The sequence below is a fragment of the Prunus dulcis genome, chromosome 2 (assembly GCF_902201215.1).
Source record: "Prunus dulcis chromosome 2, ALMONDv2, whole genome shotgun sequence".
Lineage (NCBI taxonomy): Eukaryota > Viridiplantae > Streptophyta > Magnoliopsida > Rosales > Rosaceae > Prunus > Prunus dulcis.
In genome coordinates, this window is record NC_047651.1 from 13,995,700 (window position 1) to 14,013,785 (window position 18,086).

Sequence of the window (18,086 nt, forward strand, 5' to 3'; positions counted from 1 at the left end):
AAAGCTGGTTCCAGCATTGGATTTCTTCCAACAAAGTAAGGAGAAAATGGTATTCATAACTTATTTGAAATCAAATAGCTTTGTTTGGACAAACTACATCTCTGTCAATGCAAATAACAAACCAAACACTTGTGTTTACCGAAAGTATTAGCTTGCAAGCATCCACTGAGAAAATTTCAACAATGAATTAAAATACACTAGGATCAAAACCTAACACAACCACCTACCAGGAAATGTCCAACCAAATCGCTCATGTGTTAAGATAGAATCAGATATGTTAAGAATTTCAATATAAACCTGACATTATAAGATCAAAAAAGACGGAACATGAGAAGTGATTCAGATTCTTTGAGTCACATACGCATGCTCTTAGAGCTTTACTTTTTGCCTGCTTTTTTTCCTGGTTTTGTTGGTCTTGCTGGTCCAGTAGTTTTAGCATGAACTCTACGTTTCCGTGTCATTGCAAATTCTCCAAATTTATGTCCAACCTTTTCTTCAGTGATCTTGCAACGAAAATGAACCTTTCCATTATAAATACGAACTGTAGAACCCACGAATTCTGGCAAAATTGTAGATCTCCGCGACCAAATTTTCTTATTCATAAGAAGATCTTTGTTGTTCTTCATTTTCATCAAGAATGCATCCACAAAAGCACCGTCGTAAAAATGAGACCTACTCAAAAGACAAACACAACCCAAAACCCAAATACCATAAGAACAGAGGAAGAGAAGGAAAAAAAAAAAAACCAATAAAAAAATATAAAAGCATATACACAAACACAAGTGTGGTGACAACATAGTAGCCAAAAAGAAATAAAACATAAACCATGGCGACAAAATATTCATGGAAAAAAAAAGTAACACCGTAAAAGATACATACTCTTGCTTGGCCTGCGTACTGTAACCTGCTTTGTCCTGTTTACCCAATCCCACAGCCGCTGCCTTTCCGGAGTTCAGCTATACCAAACGAACCAACCCAACCAACACCAACACAGCATCACATACTATCAGATCCATGTAATAAATGCATAAACAAATATGTATATATCAAGGTAATGCTACCTTGGTGAAGGACTCGGAAAAGAGTTTGCCAACTAGCCCATGGTTAAAGGTTGAAATTAGACGCTTTGCCATCTTTGTCTCTGTTCCCTGACTCTTAGAATTAGAATGGGTTGGGTTTTTTCTCTGATATGAGTTGCAAAATATGAAAATGAATCAGGAAAGAACAAATAACTTTATTTTCATAAGAAAGAGAAGAAGTAGAGTAGCACATAAGAAAAGAGCACACAAGAACACCCATTCCTGATTCCTCCACAAATAACTCTCAGCCTTCATCTAATTTCACCCATTTGTACAAATCAATAAAGTGTGAAGTACTTTAGTTAGCTTATGAAGCAATTATCAACATCTAGTCAAAGAAGGCACAACCACTTAACAACCCTACAAACCTGGATTACATGTCAAAAATAAAATTTATACAGAAGGCATGATGCTTGAACAGAAAGGGAGAATAGTTGATACAATATAGTCAAAGAATTAAATCCTACAAAGGCAACTAGACAGTGGACAACCTTATAAAGAAAATCCAGGCACTTCCAACAAGTTACCTCTGTCAAACCCACAAACAGAACAACCCAAATCAAATAGCCACAAGTAAAATACACAAAAGAATATTGGAAATTATCATTAACTATTACGCATTTTCTCTGCTACCAAATGAAAATTCAAAAAAAAAAAAAAAAGTGACAAATTTACAATAGCAAAAACCCACATGCCTTGAAAATGAAAAGAAACCTTTGAAACATCTAAAACCCACATGAGCATTTATACAAAAGGCCAGAGAAATAACACAGGCAGATATGAACCTAATACAAATAAAAAGGGAAAAATATAATTTATTTCAGATAAGCGAAGTCGCTAAGCTGCAGAGAAACAAACTGAGCTATATGGCCATATGCACACATCACGCATATCCACATATGGACAACTATGTATGAATATATGTATATATTTTCGGGTCAGGTTTTTGGAATTAGGGTTACCTGGGAAGGGAAAGGAAATGGAGAGTGAAGTTGCGCTGCCTGTGAAAATCGGAAATGGACGGAGGGAGGACTGAATTCCCAAAACCTTTTCGTCGTATAATTTTATTTTTCTAGTACTGCTTGTTATTTAATCCAACTTTGTAGTATTTGCAAAACAGGTCAACTATTCTCAATAGTTCCCACAGGGAACCACATAGTTCAAACTACACTATAATTTATGACAATTCCAGATTCTATGTTATCTGCACTGCAGCTCCTTATCTAGCTTTGAAGATAGATAGGGAGCTGCAGTACCCTAAAACCCAAATGGAAAAATGCCATTCTCATGCCAATACGTGATATAGAAAACCAATAGCAACAACAATGGTAGTTAAAACCCTATAAATTAAAGAGAAAGAGGGAAGATTGAAATTGAAAAGAAATAAACATAATATGCCTCTTACCTGAGTCTTGTGGCTCAGCAGTGCGCCTCAATTGATCCAACAAGAAAAAACTGTAGGCAGAATGGAAGAAAAGGAGAGGAGTGGGCTATGTGAAGAGATGGCGCAAAGAAGCAACGTGATGTGAGGGAAGGAGACGACGCACCCAGACAAGTGAGCCAGAAAATAGATAGGGGTATTTTCGGAATTTTGAAAATTCATTAAAACCCAGCGCCTCAAATTTATCAGAAAATGAAACCTTATTTATTGCTTTCTCATAGGTTAACAATCGGGCTGCACTTTTTAAATTTTTTTAAAAAGTACTTATCATCTCAAATAATCAAAGTCAAACGAGCACTTAATATTGCTTAAGCCATTTATATGGTTGTAAAGTAACTCTTTTTCATCAATGCAAGAAACCAAGTTGTGATTAAGGCAGAAAGACGATAAATTCCATATTTCATTGGATTAGAGCATTTACAATCATGCTCTCTATTTTTCAGTTAAAATATAGCTAAAAACACACAAAAGCTATCTTAGGAGCTTCATAAAATTTGAACTCCAATCATATTCCAATCAAAATTCATAAATACTAATTACTTCATCTCTATATAAAAATAATTAATATTAATTAAAAGTTTAAAATATACATAAAACAAAAGAAGATTAAATTATAGGAGACCATTAAAGATGCCCTTATATCAAAATTACAGTACGAGACTAGTCAAGATGACTTTGAGGAATTTAAATTTGACATCCATATCTGCCCGGAGTGTTGAACCCTTCAAGATAGTAACATGCGATTTTTCTAATCTGGGTTGAGCAGTGGTGGTGATCTGTTTTTGCAGCTCCCAGGATTTTTTGAGATTGGTTTGAAGTTGAAGATGCACCTCTTTTTCCTTATTTCTGATAGTTTTGAGGTCTGTTTGCAGTTTAGCAATCTGAGCCTCTGCCTCTTGAGCTTGGTTTCTCAGACCTTGCAATTCTAAGTGGTGAGCAGCACACTGAGATCTGCTTTTCTGTAGATGTTCAATAGAGGTATGCATTGTCTCCCACTTATCTGCAGCTTGTTTGAATTCTTGAGCTGAGACAAGTCCAGAATGATAAACAGATCGAGGAACGAGACGCTCTTCAGCCAAGACTTGCCAATGGTATATTAATTCCCCCACCATTTGATGACCTTCTTCGACAGCAAAATCTTTATTTTGCCATTGCTTGATACGTGAGATGGCTTGCTGGGCTCTTGAACTTGGTCTTGGTGGCACATTGAAGCCAGAATTGAGGTCTCTGCAGTTGTAAATAGGAGTGATCAAAGAATTAAACACTTTACTCTTGCAGACAAGACACTCCTCCTTTTGAGAGCTGTAAGTGTACAAACAAGGCCTGCAATACAAATGCCCACAAGTAGTCACAACTGGCTCTCTTGCCATTTTCATGCACATGTTGCACTCAAAGTATGATGCAGATCTTGGTGGGTGCAGATCTTGATCTTGATGAAGGGTTGGATTTAAACCATCCACAGACACAGTATAATCATCGCTTTTGGGGCTGTCACGCTCGTGTTCATGTACATGGGTTGTACATGAATTATTTGAAGGCTTTGTTTTCATGAAAAGTTGATCAAATTGGTCAAGGAGTGAGGAAACAACACCACCACCATCATCATCATCATCATCATCATCATCATCCTCCTCCTCATAATAATAATCATCATCATCCATATTTTCGTACCAATCGGATTTTGGTTTGGTGAGGAGGAAAAACTCAAGGGGNGGATATGGAAGGCATTATCGGTGACTCGATTGGTGTTCTAATTTCATTGTTGGAAGCCATGGATATAGAAGCAAAACAAAGCAAAACAAAAAAATTGAGCACCGGGAAGCCTTAGAAGATCGAACTCAACAACAAGAGAAAAAAGATTGGGTTTTTATTCTAAAGAGACCTATGTATATATAAGGGAGAGACTTCAGAATCTAAACCAAATACGATTAGAATTAGGATTGGGATTAGGACTAGGACTTGGACTAGGACTAGGATTTCTGGTTTACAAGTCTCCAAATCCGATTGACAAGTGACAGCCCTTTTTTTTTTTTAATAAGAAGAAAAATAGAATCCCATATGTAGTAGGATTTTCTTGGTTCATAAGTTCCCAAATCCAACTTGATGAGTTTCTTTAAAGAAAACTTTATTTACGCAATATTGTTATTTATCCATAAAATAAAAAAAATTTATTGAGTTGGGCCAAAGGTGGAATAGTTTAAAAAATAATTAGTATTAGAGCAAGTCCAGCAAAGGAGGTGGACTCGGGCTGGGGGGGATTTGGGCAAAAAAAGGAGGTCCAGCAGTGAAGAAGCAGCCCGGGCGAACGTGGGGTCCACCAGACTGGGCAGGCCCGAAGGCGATTTCGGCCCGAGCTCGGGCCCGAGGGCGACGACGTCATTGCTGACGCCAGGCTTGCGTCAGCCCTCTCGAATTCGAAATTTTTTTACCGCAATGCACGCGCCAACGTTAAAAAAAAAATTTGAATTCACCGCTACAGTAGCCGCCAACGGCTACTTGACACGTGGCAGCCTCTGGTCGCTCCTATTCGAATTTTTTCTTCAATCCAATGGCAGCCAATTTTTCTGCAATAAAAAATTGAAAAAAATCGAATTTTTTTAAAAAAAATACACAAAAATTACTGAATTTTGTGTGTATAAATACCAACCAATACTCTTCACTTTTAACACCAAATCCTCATATATTTTCTTCTCCTTCTACTATTGTTCACTTTCTCCTCAAAATTTATTCACTTTCTATTCAATATTTTTTCACTTTGAAGTTGTATTTTTTTCTATCATATTATGGGTTCTTCTAATGAAAATGGAGGGGCATGGAGCATGATGGAAGATGTTAGCTTGTGTGAGGCTTGGGTCCAAGTTAGTCATTGTCCCGTAACGGGCAATGAGATTAAATTTTCTCATATGTGGAAAAAAATTCATCAAGCATTTTGTGAAAGGGCAATTGGTTCTACACGTACAGAAATGGCATTATCTAGTAGGTGGAAAGTTCTTAATAAAGAGTTGGGGAAATGGAGAAATGCCTTAGCAAAAGCGATTGACAACCATCGAAGCGGAGAAAACCTTAGCAGTGAGGTAAATTATTTGTCATTTTTCTTCTATTAATTTCTATGTCATATTAATTTTTATTTAAATGTTTCTTGCAATTTATATATTTTGTTAATATGTCTCTAGTTTTTTTTTAATACATGTTGCATTTTTTTAAAATTTCTTTAATTTCCATTAGTTTTTTTTTACATGTTGCATTGCCAATATTTTATAAATTTTCTTGCATTTCCATTTAATTTTTTTTATAGATTATGCAAGCACAAATGTGGTTTGGTGCTACTGGGCAAGGGAAAAAAAGTTTCAACCATACCCATTGTTGGGAGGTGGTGAAGACTTGTAAGAGATTCCAAATTATTCCAACCGGTCCGACGGTAGTCTTGAACGAGACTCCACTTCATGAGGCGCCGGCATCGGATTCACCTATGGATTCCCCGATGAGTCAAGACTCACCCATTGAAAATGAGCCAAGGCCTATTGGGAGGAAGGCGGCGAAGGCGAAGAGAGGGAGTAATTCTAGCAAGAATGCATCTCAATTTTTGGAGGAACTTTCAAAGCACCAAGCCATGAGAATTGAAATGGACTTGAAACAACAAGAGCACGATATGGCTATTCAAGTAGAATATGCAAAAGAAAGGGAGTATGTACGCAAAGAAAGGGAGTATGTACGCGAACAAAACATTGAAAAAAAAGATCGGGAAACCATGGCCATGGATACAAGCCATATGTCCCCTGAAACAAAACAATTTTGGAAGCTAGAACGAAGGGATGTTATGAGACGAAGACTTTTTCGTGACGATGGACCTAGCAACACGGATTGGTTAAATGATGGAAACCATTAAAATAGTTTGTTTGCCTTTCATGTCTTAGTTTACTTGCCTTTGATTTCATTGTATTTTTTGTTTTGTTTAATTCATGTATTTTATTTTATTATTAGTTGTATTGCTTTTCTTTTAGTCAATAAAGAAAATATTCAACAAAAATCCTTTTTATTCAAAACATTCCATACATAAAAAACAAACCACAACCAAAGCATAAAAAAAAAATAAACAAACCACAACCAAAGCATAAAAAATAAACAACCCACAACCAAAGCATAAAACATAAACAACCCACCCACAACAAAAAATAAACAACATACAACATAAACATAATAAATTAAAAACAACTTCTTCACTTCACTTCATTCACCTTCATTTCCTTCATTGCCTTTCACCGCCCATAAATGCTCCATCAAGTCAACTTGACGGTGTTCATGAATATATGACGATTGCATCTCCGTGTAGCGATCAATCATACGGGGCATGAAACTACCGTCTCTAACCAACGGTTCATGCTGCACTGGTTCTCCATTTGGCCCCACTGGTTTTCATAAATTCGTGTTAGGGCCGTGTCCATGGGATTTGGTTCATACACGTCATCAGCATCGTAATCATATTCATCTTCCACAATCATGTTATGGAGGATGATACAAGTCATCATTATACTCCTAAGCACCTCCTCGTCAAATAGACGTGCCGCGCCCCTGATAATAGCCCACCGAGCTTGAAGGATACCAAAGCACCTCTCAACATCTTTTCTGTACCCCTCTTGATAGCGAGCAAAAAATTTTTGCTTATGGGATCGGGGATGTGGAATTGTTTTCACAAATGTTGTCCACCTCGGGTATATGCCATCAGCTAGATAATACCTGGTCTGGTAGATGGTATTGTTAATTTCATATGTGATATTTGGGGCTTCACCTCTCAAAACATCATTGAACACCGGGGATTGACCTAGGACATTCAAATCGTTTTGAGATCCGGCAACTCCGAAGAAGGCGTGCCAAACCCATGTATCAAAACCAGCAACTGCTTCCAGGATGATACTTTTCTGCCCTTTTCTATTTCCGTAGTCCCCTTGCCAAGCAGTTGGACAATTTTTTCACTGCCAGTGCATGCAGTCAATGCTACCAATCATGCCAGGAAATCCTCGAGACTCAGCTTTTTGGAGAAGCCTTTGCAGGTCCCTGGGCGTAGGTCTGCGGAGGTAGTCTCTGGTGTACAGAGTTTCCACTGCATCACAAAATCGCACCAAGCTCTCCAAAACAGTGGACTTCCCCATCCGAGCAATCTCATCCACCTGATCGGCAGATGACCCATACGCCAACATTAGTATCACAGCCAACATTCGTATCACAGCTGTGAACTTCTGCTCTGGAAGAAGTCCCAAATTTCCAGCACAATTTCTCTTTTGAACAAAATATTCATCATAATTGCAAATATCATGCATGATTTTATTGAACAAATGGGGTTGCATTCTATATCTCCCTCGAAAATGAACATCAGAGTACAGAGATTGTGGGATAAAATAATCTTCCATAAGATTCTTACCCCGGGAATGTCTATGTCTGTCCACATTTGGGCGACGGCCTTCTCGTGAACCACGGCGACCTGGTTTTCTTCCTCCAACAAAGCAACTGCTATGCCAAGTTGCTCATCTAGTTCTCTCTGCGCCCTTTTGCTTGCAGCTCGTCTACGCATTCTTTCTCTAGTTTCTCGCTCTTGCCTCTCCAAAACCTCTTCCATGTCTGCCATTGAGAATGGAGAATGAAATCTAAAATTTGAGAAATGAAAATGTAGAGAAGAACTGGTGTGGGAGGTATGAGCTGAACCTCTGGTTTTATAGAAAAATGTACACATATAGATATGACACGCGGCGCAATCTTAGAGGGTGAAAATCTTATCTGAAATTTGAAATTCAAATGAAATTTCAAATTTCAAATTTATCTGGAGAGAAGAATTAACACAACATATAGAAGTTGTATTTTCATATTTTAGCTGTTTTGGGGGGCATTGTTGTAAATAAGCCTATATACATACATATTAGGTAAATTGGTTTTAAAATTTTTTTTTTTTTTTTTTTTTATACAAGCGATACTGGTTGAAGAGAAGAAGACAATAGTTGATAGGTTGAGGTTTTCTCACATCGAGTTTGAAGAGTGTCTTGTTAATTAAGGCCTGTTTGTGAGCTTTTAATCATACTTAATTCAAGTTTTTAGAAAATCATTGTTCAGCTCAAAACAGAATTAGTGCTAAATTGCCCAGTCCTAATCTTTTTTGGTCCAATCCTAATCTTGTCTAACAAACTAGGCCTTAATGTTTGTAGTATTATCATTGTGTTTTTTATTGTGCTACACACGACATGGTTCTTATTTTGTATTTTATGCCCAAATGTTTTAGAGCATCGACAATCATGCTCTCTATCTTTTAGTTAAATTTTAGCTAAAAACATATTAAAGTTATTTTATGAGCTCTCTATAAAATTTAAACTCTAATCATACTCTCTAGTTTAGGGAGTTATAAATGTTATAACTCTTTTTTAATTGGTCCATCTCTATTAAAAAATAATATAAAAAATAGTTAGCATTAATTAAAGGTTTGAAATACTTATTAAATTATAGGGAGCCACTAGAAGTCTTTTCACTATCCTCAAATTTAGGAGCTCCTAAAGGTCTCTCCCTATTTTAGAAGGTGGGTAGGGAACATAGGTGGAGTTGTATTTTTTCAATTCCTCCCTAAAATTTGTCTAAGAATGTGATTTAGAGAGCTCATTGTGGATGCTCTTACAGACCCAATATTGTCAATTTCTGCACCAAATCCATATTTTTTTTAATAGTATTTTCGCTTAGATATATATATATATATATATATATCCCCTTCTATTGAGGAATCCCTTAAATAATTTTATTTGAGGGACGCCTTTTAGGGTACCCTACAATTTTTTTCTCAATGATCCAAACCATTTATGTTTTAGGTCTTCATTCATAGATCATCCTTACAAAAAATTAGACAAATCGGAATCCGTTTCGACATCCAATTGTGTCTTACAAAATTAATGAACACGGTGCTTCAAGAAAGTACTAAAATTTCGATAACTCAATTGAGTGGTCAAATGATATCAGATTCAAATAATTTTTTGTAGAGATGATCTTTGAATGAGTATCTACAAAATTGACAGTTTGGATTAGTGAAATACAATACAGAGTGGAGCCTACAAGAGATGTCCCTCAAATTATTTGAGGGATCCCTAAATGGAATCTCTCTCTCTCTCTCTCTCTCTCTCTCTCTCTCTCTCTCTCTCTCTCTCTCTCTCTCTCTCTCTCTCTCTCTCTCTCTCTCTCTATATATATATATATATATATATATATATTAACATAAAATATTGTGTAACAAGCATGTGACTTCAGCAGCCGATATTTTTTGTTTGATTCCTATTTTTATCCATAATATAAATACAACATCAACCCAGGCATTCGTGTTGCTAATATAATGATCATACCTTGGTCAATCTGAAGGCAAATGATCTTGTCTGTAATAGAAATATAACATCAACTTAAGCATTCGTTGAAACATTTTGGATACCACTAAGAGGGAAAAAACCAAAAGCAAAATAACTTGAATCGATTCTAACATCTCAACTCAATCAAACTTTAGAATGTTTCTAACTATCAAGAGGAAAAATAATAATACTAGGAGCCTATAAAGCATCTTAAACCACAAAATTACCCGAGTATAGCCGATTGCCTTTCAAAATTACAAGAGTAAAGCCGCGCGGCTATACTATTTAGAAAAATACCCGACTGTAGAGCCGCCCGTCTATACTATTATTTAAAATATAAAATATAAAAATCCCAAGTATAGCCGAGCGGCTATACTATTTTCGAAAAATACCGAGCCTATAGCCGTAGGCTATACTATTTTTAAGGAAAAAACATGCACGAATATAGCCGCCCTGCTATACTATTTAGAAAAATACCCGAGAGTATAGCTGATCGGCTGCGCTATTTAGTTTATTAAAAAAAGACCCACGCGTCAAAATAAGTATAGCTTTGAATGTGTCAAATCATTAAAATCTATATTTTTTTTGAAACGAAAAAGAAAAAAAAAAAAAAAAATCCTAAACGAACCCAGAACCCAGAGTCACTTCCCTGTCCTCCATTTCTTTTATTCCACCCCCACCTAGAACCCAGAACCCAGCGCGCAACCACCCATTTTCTTCTCCCCCATTTCCCATGGCCACCATTGCAAGCCACCCTCCAACCCAGACCCATCCCCCCCAACAGACCTTCCTCCCCTGCCTCATCTCTCTGGAGTAGGCACAAGAGAGAGAGAGAGAGAGAGAGAGAGAGAGAGAGAGAGATTAGCAAGTGAACAAGGTAGGGGAGCCGAAGAAACATCAAAAGATTTTCCTCCGAGACCATCTCCATCTTGACCAACCAACCAGGATTTGATTTCCTAATTTCCAATTTCCAATTTCCAGTTTTCAATTCTCAATAGAACAGACAAACTAACAAACGCCAGTGCCATCGGAGTGACTGATTTCTGTGGGAAAGAAACGACGTCGGACTGAAGGCAGCCGGTGGTGAAATGAAGTTGTTGACTGGAGAAGGCGGTGGTGGCGGTGGGGGTGAAGTTAGATTCACACAGCAAGGAGCTGTTGACGTAGGCACTCCTCAAAGTGGCGGAGCCTGGTGACAATGTCATCGCCATTCATGTCCTTGGGGACCACCTCCACACACCCTCTCTTTCTCTCTCTCCCTTCCCCCCTCTGTTCGACACTTTCTGCACCAAATCAATGTTTAAAATTTTTTAAATATATATATATATATATTAAAAATTTATTGTGTAACAAGCATGTAACTTCAGCAGCCGAGATTTTGTGTTTGATTCCTATTTTTATCTGTAATATAAATATAATATCAACCCAGCCATTCGTGTAGCTAATACAATGATCATACCTCAGTCAATCAGAAGGATAACGATATTGTCTGTAATAGAAATATAACATCAACTCAAGCATTCGTTGAAACATTTTGGGTACCAGTAGGAGGAAAAAAACCAAATGCAAAATAACTTTAATCGATTCTAACATCTCAACTCAATCAAACTTTAGAATGTTTCTAACTATAAGGAACACAGAATAAGTAAAAAATATCAAGAGGAAAAAATGAATACTAGGAGCCTATAAAGCATCTTAAACCACAAAATCAGCAGCATAAGCAACCATAGTTGCCCTATAAGACGGATAAGACTGACGAAAAACAGACTGCCTCACTGCTGGGCGCATTGCACCCGTGGCATTGGCTCATCGTCGTCATCATCTTCATCATATGCCTCCCGATACTGCTGTCTTGGTTTACGTCTCATCTCATCCTCAATGTTGACATCATGCATGGTGGTTTCTTCACACTCATCCAGCTCCACGTCAGTCAAATGCTTGCTTGGCTTGGGGGATAGTACTGTCTGTAAATTTCGGGATTGATCGGGAGAAAGAATCCCAGAGTCTGGAAACTCTACATTGAAATGGATGAAAAGGTTGCCCTTCATGAATGGCCTCTGGTAATGTGGCATGCCCTCGTCATTGATTGCTTTTGATTGACCTGCATTCGAAAACATTAGATGATCCCTGAATGACAATATTCAAGCCATGCATATAATAAGGCAAGGGAAATTACCAGGCTTGATGACTTCCCCAGGATTTGATTTGACCAGAAGCTGCCTGCCATCAAGATGGGTCAACACAAACTGAAACCCACAAAGGGCCTCAGTCAAATTGAGAGTGTGCTCTACGTAAAGATCATCAAGCTTTCGCTTGAACTTGGCATGCTCCTTGAGTTGCAATACGAAAACAATGTCTCCTGTAATTGTATCTGGCTGCATACAATATATAACAAATTAATAAACAAAAATTTCACTCAAGAAAAATACTAAAGAAACATTAGAAATTTAAGGCAGGAAATTAAAATGGTCAAAGACATAATGCTGTTTTGAAGACAAAGCTTCATAGGAAGACTGAAGTTGAATGACAAGAAAGAACCTAAACTGGTCGAAGACATAATGCTGCCACCTCTTTCAATGAAGATGACAGAATGCTCAAACCACAAGGAGCAGGATGAATTTAGAACTTTGGATATGGAAAATCTAACTTACAGCTTCATCAGCCTGTCCCTCAAACACAATTTTCTGGCCATGCTCCATCCCTTTCTCCACATGCACATCCATAACCTTCTTTTCCTGAGTAACCTTGTTCCCTTTGCACGGTGGGCACTTATCTCTCTCACTGATGACCTCACCTGTGACATTGACAGATGTCTTTTAAGGACAAAAACAAAACATAAAGCTAAAGTGAGACAAACAAAACATGCCCTTCAGTTAAATACCAGAGCCTTGGCATTCAGGGCAGACATGTTGCATCTGTTGAATCATTCCCAATCCAATCGACCGTGTTGTAATCTTCATTCCAGTACCCTGGCATCCATAACATCTCCCTGATGTTCCGCTCTTTGAGCCTTTCCTGAAAATTAAGGGAAGTAGGTTAAACACCCTAGTAATGCCCAACTCCATAAAGAACTAGTTTATTCCCGTAAAAGCAGTATCTGTACTTGTTGATAAAATCAACTTTGCATATCTAACTGATAAGACACAGCCAAGGTACCTTACTTATCCTATAAATTGTTGGCAACTATTGTCCAGTGAATGCCATTTTTTCGGTTATGCACTTGTTCTGTGTATGCTAGCATCCTGTGTGCAATTGGGACCAGAGATTGCACAAGATGTAACAAATGTGAGACCATTATATTCTTAAGCATAAGAACAGCTGGAAGTTGAGAGTACTGAGTTTAACACATAAGGTTCCCCAAGAAAAATGCTTGTTGAGGGTAGCAATCAGATTAAACAAAAAACAGTAAAGAACATCACATGACTGTAATTAAGCCACAAAATATTCAGAGAGAGAGAGTTTCTTTGTTAAATACAGGTAAACAGAGTGGCAGGCATACCCTTTACATTTCAGACACAAAATATTCCTAGAGAGAGAGAGTTTCTTTGTTGTGCCATTATACAAGTCCTCCAAAGAAACCTTTAAGGTATGCACCACATCTTCACCTTGCTTCTGCCTCCTTCCATGTGAACGATAGCCTGCAACATCAGAACATCCACAACACAATAATCATAAAATAACATGTTCACAAGATAATAAGGAATATATATATATATATATATATATATATATATACACCAAAGATAAAAGGTCAATGAGTAGAAATCATCGAGCTAGTACTCACGGGGATTCAGAAATGCTTCAAATAAATCAAATGGATTATGTGAGGTACTACCACCTCCTCCTCCCTCTTTAAGACCATCTTCACCATATTGGTCATAGATTTCCCTCTTTTCTGGATCACTGAGAACTTCATAAGCTTGAGCTAATTCCTTGAACTGATTCACGATCAAGCAGAATAAGGTAAAACTGAGGAGAAATAATTACACTAAAAAAAAAAGAGCACAAGATCAAAACTGACGCCAATATCTGTTATGAAGCATAAGAAGTAATATTTCTGAAGTAGCTGATCACTAAAACCCCTTGACTTGAAAGTTACATGTTCAAATCATAGACTGCAAAACTAATGGAATAGAAGATTGAGAGTCAATAGATTGGCCACCAGAGCATCTCCCATAAAGACATAATAAGTTGCCAACAAACCAGTTCTTGAGATGGAAAAGGTAACTATCAATTTGAACACACAGACAATTTTTCCATAAATTTAGCCCACAGGTCAAGACAAAAAAGTTTTAGTTGTATAAAGGTATTCCCAAATCAAAGACAATAAAATTTTAATTTGTCAAGGATTCATTGCAACAAAAAAAGAAAAAACCAATCACAACATTTTTTTCATTCCATACATTAATAAATAATTAGAAAGATTGTGGATAACAATTGCTCAATAACAAAAAAAAAATATATGTAATGAAGGATACCTTTTTCTTTGAAAACAACAAAGAAAATCAGGTGAAGCTTTGAGAAAATGCTGTATAATTTTGACGGATTTCAAGATACCACATCCATTTATAAACAAATCAACATGCCAAGCCTTATGTCACCTGACACCAAGCCCATGAAGGTGGTCTAGGCCACATATTTGTGCCAAATATGGGATCCTTAATAGGGCAATTTTGGTTTCACACAACAGCATCCAATAGTGCCTCCACATGGCAATATGTCACATGCATATGTGACACAAAACAAAGAAATAGGGAGTGTTTTGGCCTACCTTCTCAGGATCTCCACCTTTGTCTGGATGATTCTTGATAGCAGCTTTCTTATATGCCTTCTTGAGTTCGTCTGCACTTGAATTTTTTGAAACACCAAGAACCCCATAATACTTGGTGTTATCACTCTTCCTTGAAGCATGACCAAACATGATTGTAGCACTTCAATACTGCTGCTACTGCATCAGGAGACAATTTGAAAATTAAACTCCACAAATATATAAGGGTCAACTCCAAATTGGGAACTATATTATGTACAGGAATTCAGAATAAGTAACTGAAGATGGTTCCAACTAGTCGTAAAACCCAAAGATATAGATAGCCACACAAGCATACCATTAGATGTGCAAGGAAATGGCCACATGTATACAAGATGTGAAAGAATACAAGTGCAAGATATAAATGCATTGCACAGAGAAGCTTGTACTCCAACACAATACAGATTGCAGGCAGTCCACAACTCAACAAGAGTACAGGCACCGCATTGCCTAGTCAATACCAAAGTTACGTTAACCCCTAGCTCCCAATGGTTATCATAATAAGTTTTGGAACTCCAGACACCAACATCACCAAGCTCAGCCACTCACACAATCTCAAAGTCTGCTCTACCAAACCACATAATAAAGCATTTAAAACGTATGAGGTGCATCCAACTCCATGATGCACACAATCTACTTACCATATAAGAAAAATGCACCCCTTTCTATGTCCAGTTCTGCCACTTGAAGAAAATGAAAAAACAAAAGACATGTAAAATGTGTTTGGCTGAGTAATATCAGAAACGGCAATTTGAAAACGAGGATACAACTCTAAATATAAATTTCAAAAATGATATAAGCTCTCTCTCTCTCTCTCTCTCTCTCTCTCTCTCTCCGCCACGCCCCAACCCCCCCGGTAGCCTTGTTCTTTCTTCATCTTTGGCAATATTGTTTGTAGATTTTCCCCACGCATCACTCCAAACTCAATATTCCAGCAAAGCATCACTCCAAACTCAATATTCCAGCAAAGGGGTCTCATTCCATCTATGCAACACTATTCTTTCAGCTCAGCCCAAAGCATAATTCCATCCACTTTCCTGTCAAAGTGACCCACAGGAAAACATGCAAAGGCCCTTTTGAATTCAGACCAGAAAAAAAGGCCACTTGTTAATCTGAATCTGTGTACTTCACAATTCTAAGCTGTGGGTTGAATTTACTGCAACTCCCTTGTTGCTCTTACATCAAAATGGAGCTTTTGTTTACAATGAGATTCCTTTTTCTTAATTAGAAAAGACCTGATTTTTCAATAAAGGTGCATTAGGTGTCACCTAATCCAAGAGTTGAGATAATAACCTAACAAAAGTACACATGCATCTTGATTTTCATTTATTTTCTTTTTCTTTACTGTGATGAATTTTCCTTCCATGCTTTCATTATTTTTGTGTTTAAGAAACAGTTTTCGGATTTTGGTACCAAACGCATTCTCGAATCTTAAAAATACAAAATACAATTTCTTGTTTTCGTTTTGCAAAACATTTTTCGAAAATAGTTTTGTACAACTTTACCAGACGGAACCTAAAAACTGCTAATAAAGGATCCAATAGCTAATAATCTAAAAGAAACAGATCAAGCATAAATCTTATACCAAAAATGGATTTTGAAGTACACCCAATAAATCTGAAAACTTTGATACATCTCGTATGCAATTGATCACGTTGCACAAGAACTACAAAATTACCACAAAATTACAACTACATATGAATCTACAAAGTCAAAAACTACAACTATAAAGAACTCGGCATCACAGATCAAAGAGCAATGAGAAATGGAAAAAAAAAAAAAAAAACAGAAAATAAGTAGAGAGAGACGCAGTTATATTACCTTTTGCTATGTCTGTAAGAGAGAAAGTTTCAGTCTTTGCGAAGTAGAAAGAGAGAGAGAGAGAGAGAGAGAGAGAGAGAAGAGAGACAGTGGATTCCCTCAGGTCTCTTCTTCTACCCACAAAGCGCTACGACGACTATAAGTCAAGAGGAAATTGCTATTTCCAGAGCTGAAGCTTTCGTGCGTGTAGCCAAAATGTGCCTGGAAATAGCCTTTCCATCGAGAAAGGGAAAAGGCGCCGGAAGCATTTCAAAGTTACCTGCAGGTGATGTTGTTGATTTTTCTGGTAGCCGATTGGCCCACGTCAGTGGACCCAAGTGACTATGAATTTCCGTAGGTTGGAAAATAATAATTTAAAATTTTGTGGGGCCCACTTTATTATTATTTTTTTCCTGTGGTATTTTGCAGATCAACGCCGTTGGTTTTCATGATCTGACGGCAGATTGAGTGCGTGTGAGTCGGTGTGTAAGTGTAAGGACATGTCCGTGCCCGCTCTGTCGCGTCGTGGTTGACGGCTCAAAAGCGGCTACGACGTCGTTTTAATTGGTTTTTTTTCATTTCTGGCACTTCGGCGCCTTTTGGGTCTTCCTTAATGCTTAAGCTTTGGGCCTTCACTCACATTTGTCCGTGTCCATAAAATGAAAAAGAACTAGCAGCTCAAAGCAACACCAAGATTTTATTGGTGTGTCTCAAACTAGGACAGACGTTGAAGTTTCGTTTTGTCTTTATGAGATTGTCATGTTCAAATAGTATAGGAAGTATTTGATAGAAATATTTTATTCATTAAGAATGTTCAAAGATTGGCACGTTCCTTTCATTACATCTCCTTTACTCATGTCCCGCAAGAAGTTAATTTTGAAGTAAATATTCTTGACGTGTCGGAATTGTTGAAGAATATGAGTCATACATCGAAAACTTGACACAGTAAAGTACAACATATAATAAATTGTTCTATCACTAATAACATCGAGAGCTCTTGTGTAAAACTCTACAACTGTTGAATATGCAAGTGATTAAATAGGGGACAATATTAATGTTGGTAATAATGGGTCGTGAGTCTGTCCCTCCAAAATCTTCCAACTCACTAAGAACATGTTTTGTATGTTTTGTGTGAGCCGCATTCTCAAATCTGAAAAATTCTTTATTCAAGGGGAGACAACTTATCAAGTGAAGGAGAAAAAAAAATCCTTGGATTTGCCCATTAATTGCTATGCATTAAGACATTTCTGCTTCTTTAATGACTCGTACTCTTTTTCGGCAAGACGCGTGACATGTTAGGCAGCAAGTTAAGCTTAATACGGTATTAACAAACATGAGAGGCTCAATTTACTAATAAGGTATATCATTTGCCAGGAGAGTTCACCAAATATATTTGTTGGCTGATGTCCCAATATAGAAAAACTTCATAATTAATGATGTCCTTATCCAAGGCAATGAAACTAGGGATTCCATAATTGGTAAGGTTGCAAATATTTTAAAACTCATCATTAGAATTCAAATATATCTTTAAAAGGTAGGGACTTGATGAATTATTCAAGGATTTTTTTTCATTAAGATGAGTATATGAAACTAAT

At 37.2% G+C, this 18,086-nt stretch overlaps 2 protein-coding genes across 2 annotated transcripts; both read right to left on the reverse strand.

Annotated features, from left to right (window-relative positions):
• Positions 1-36: 36 nt before the first annotated feature.
• Positions 37-2,683, reverse strand: LOC117619034 (ribosomal protein S19, mitochondrial-like). The gene is made up of 4 exons (XM_034348854.1): positions 2,485-2,683; positions 1,062-1,184; positions 880-956; positions 37-672 (listed from the first exon to the last, which is right to left on the reverse strand). The coding sequence occupies exons 2-4, from the start codon at positions 1,131-1,133 to the stop codon at positions 378-380; spliced, it is 444 nt and encodes a 147-aa protein (XP_034204745.1). The 5' UTR covers positions 1,134-1,184; positions 2,485-2,683; the 3' UTR covers positions 37-377.
• Positions 2,684-11,348: 8,665 nt separating this feature from the next.
• LOC117617749 (dnaJ protein homolog 2-like) lies at positions 11,349-16,719 on the reverse strand. Its single transcript, XM_034347271.1, has 8 exons — positions 16,513-16,719; positions 14,656-14,832; positions 13,669-13,822; positions 13,384-13,522; positions 12,766-12,899; positions 12,536-12,678; positions 12,061-12,259; positions 11,349-11,985 (listed from the first exon to the last, which is right to left on the reverse strand). Exons 2-8 carry the CDS (start codon positions 14,803-14,805, stop codon positions 11,657-11,659), a joined length of 1,248 nt encoding a protein of 415 aa, XP_034203162.1. The 5' UTR covers positions 14,806-14,832; positions 16,513-16,719; the 3' UTR covers positions 11,349-11,656.
• Between the last annotated feature and the right edge of the window lie 1,367 nt (positions 16,720-18,086).

Bases quoted from the DNA above. Each gene is read 5' to 3' on its own strand.
- LOC117619034 (XM_034348854.1), bottom strand. From the start codon at position 1,133: ATGGCAAAGCGTCTAATTTCAACCTTTAACCATGGGCTAGTTGGCAAA. The intron at 957-1,061 runs GTAGCATTACCT...CGTTTGGTATAG, and splicing joins TTTCCGAGTCCTTCACCAAG to CTGAACTCCGGAAAGGCAGC. The intron at 673-879 runs GTATGTATCTTT...TCTTTTGAGTAG, and splicing joins AGTACGCAGGCCAAGCAAGA to GTCTCATTTTTACGACGGTG.
- LOC117617749 (XM_034347271.1), bottom strand. From the start codon at position 14,805: ATGTTTGGTCATGCTTCAAGGAAGAGTGATAACACCAAGTATTATGGG. The intron at 12,900-13,383 runs GTATGCCTGCCA...CTTAATTTTCAG, and splicing joins TTGTGTCTGAAATGTAAAGG to GAAAGGCTCAAAGAGCGGAA. The intron at 11,986-12,060 runs GTAATTTCCCTT...TTTCGAATGCAG, and splicing joins TGGGGAAGTCATCAAGCCTG to GTCAATCAAAAGCAATCAAT.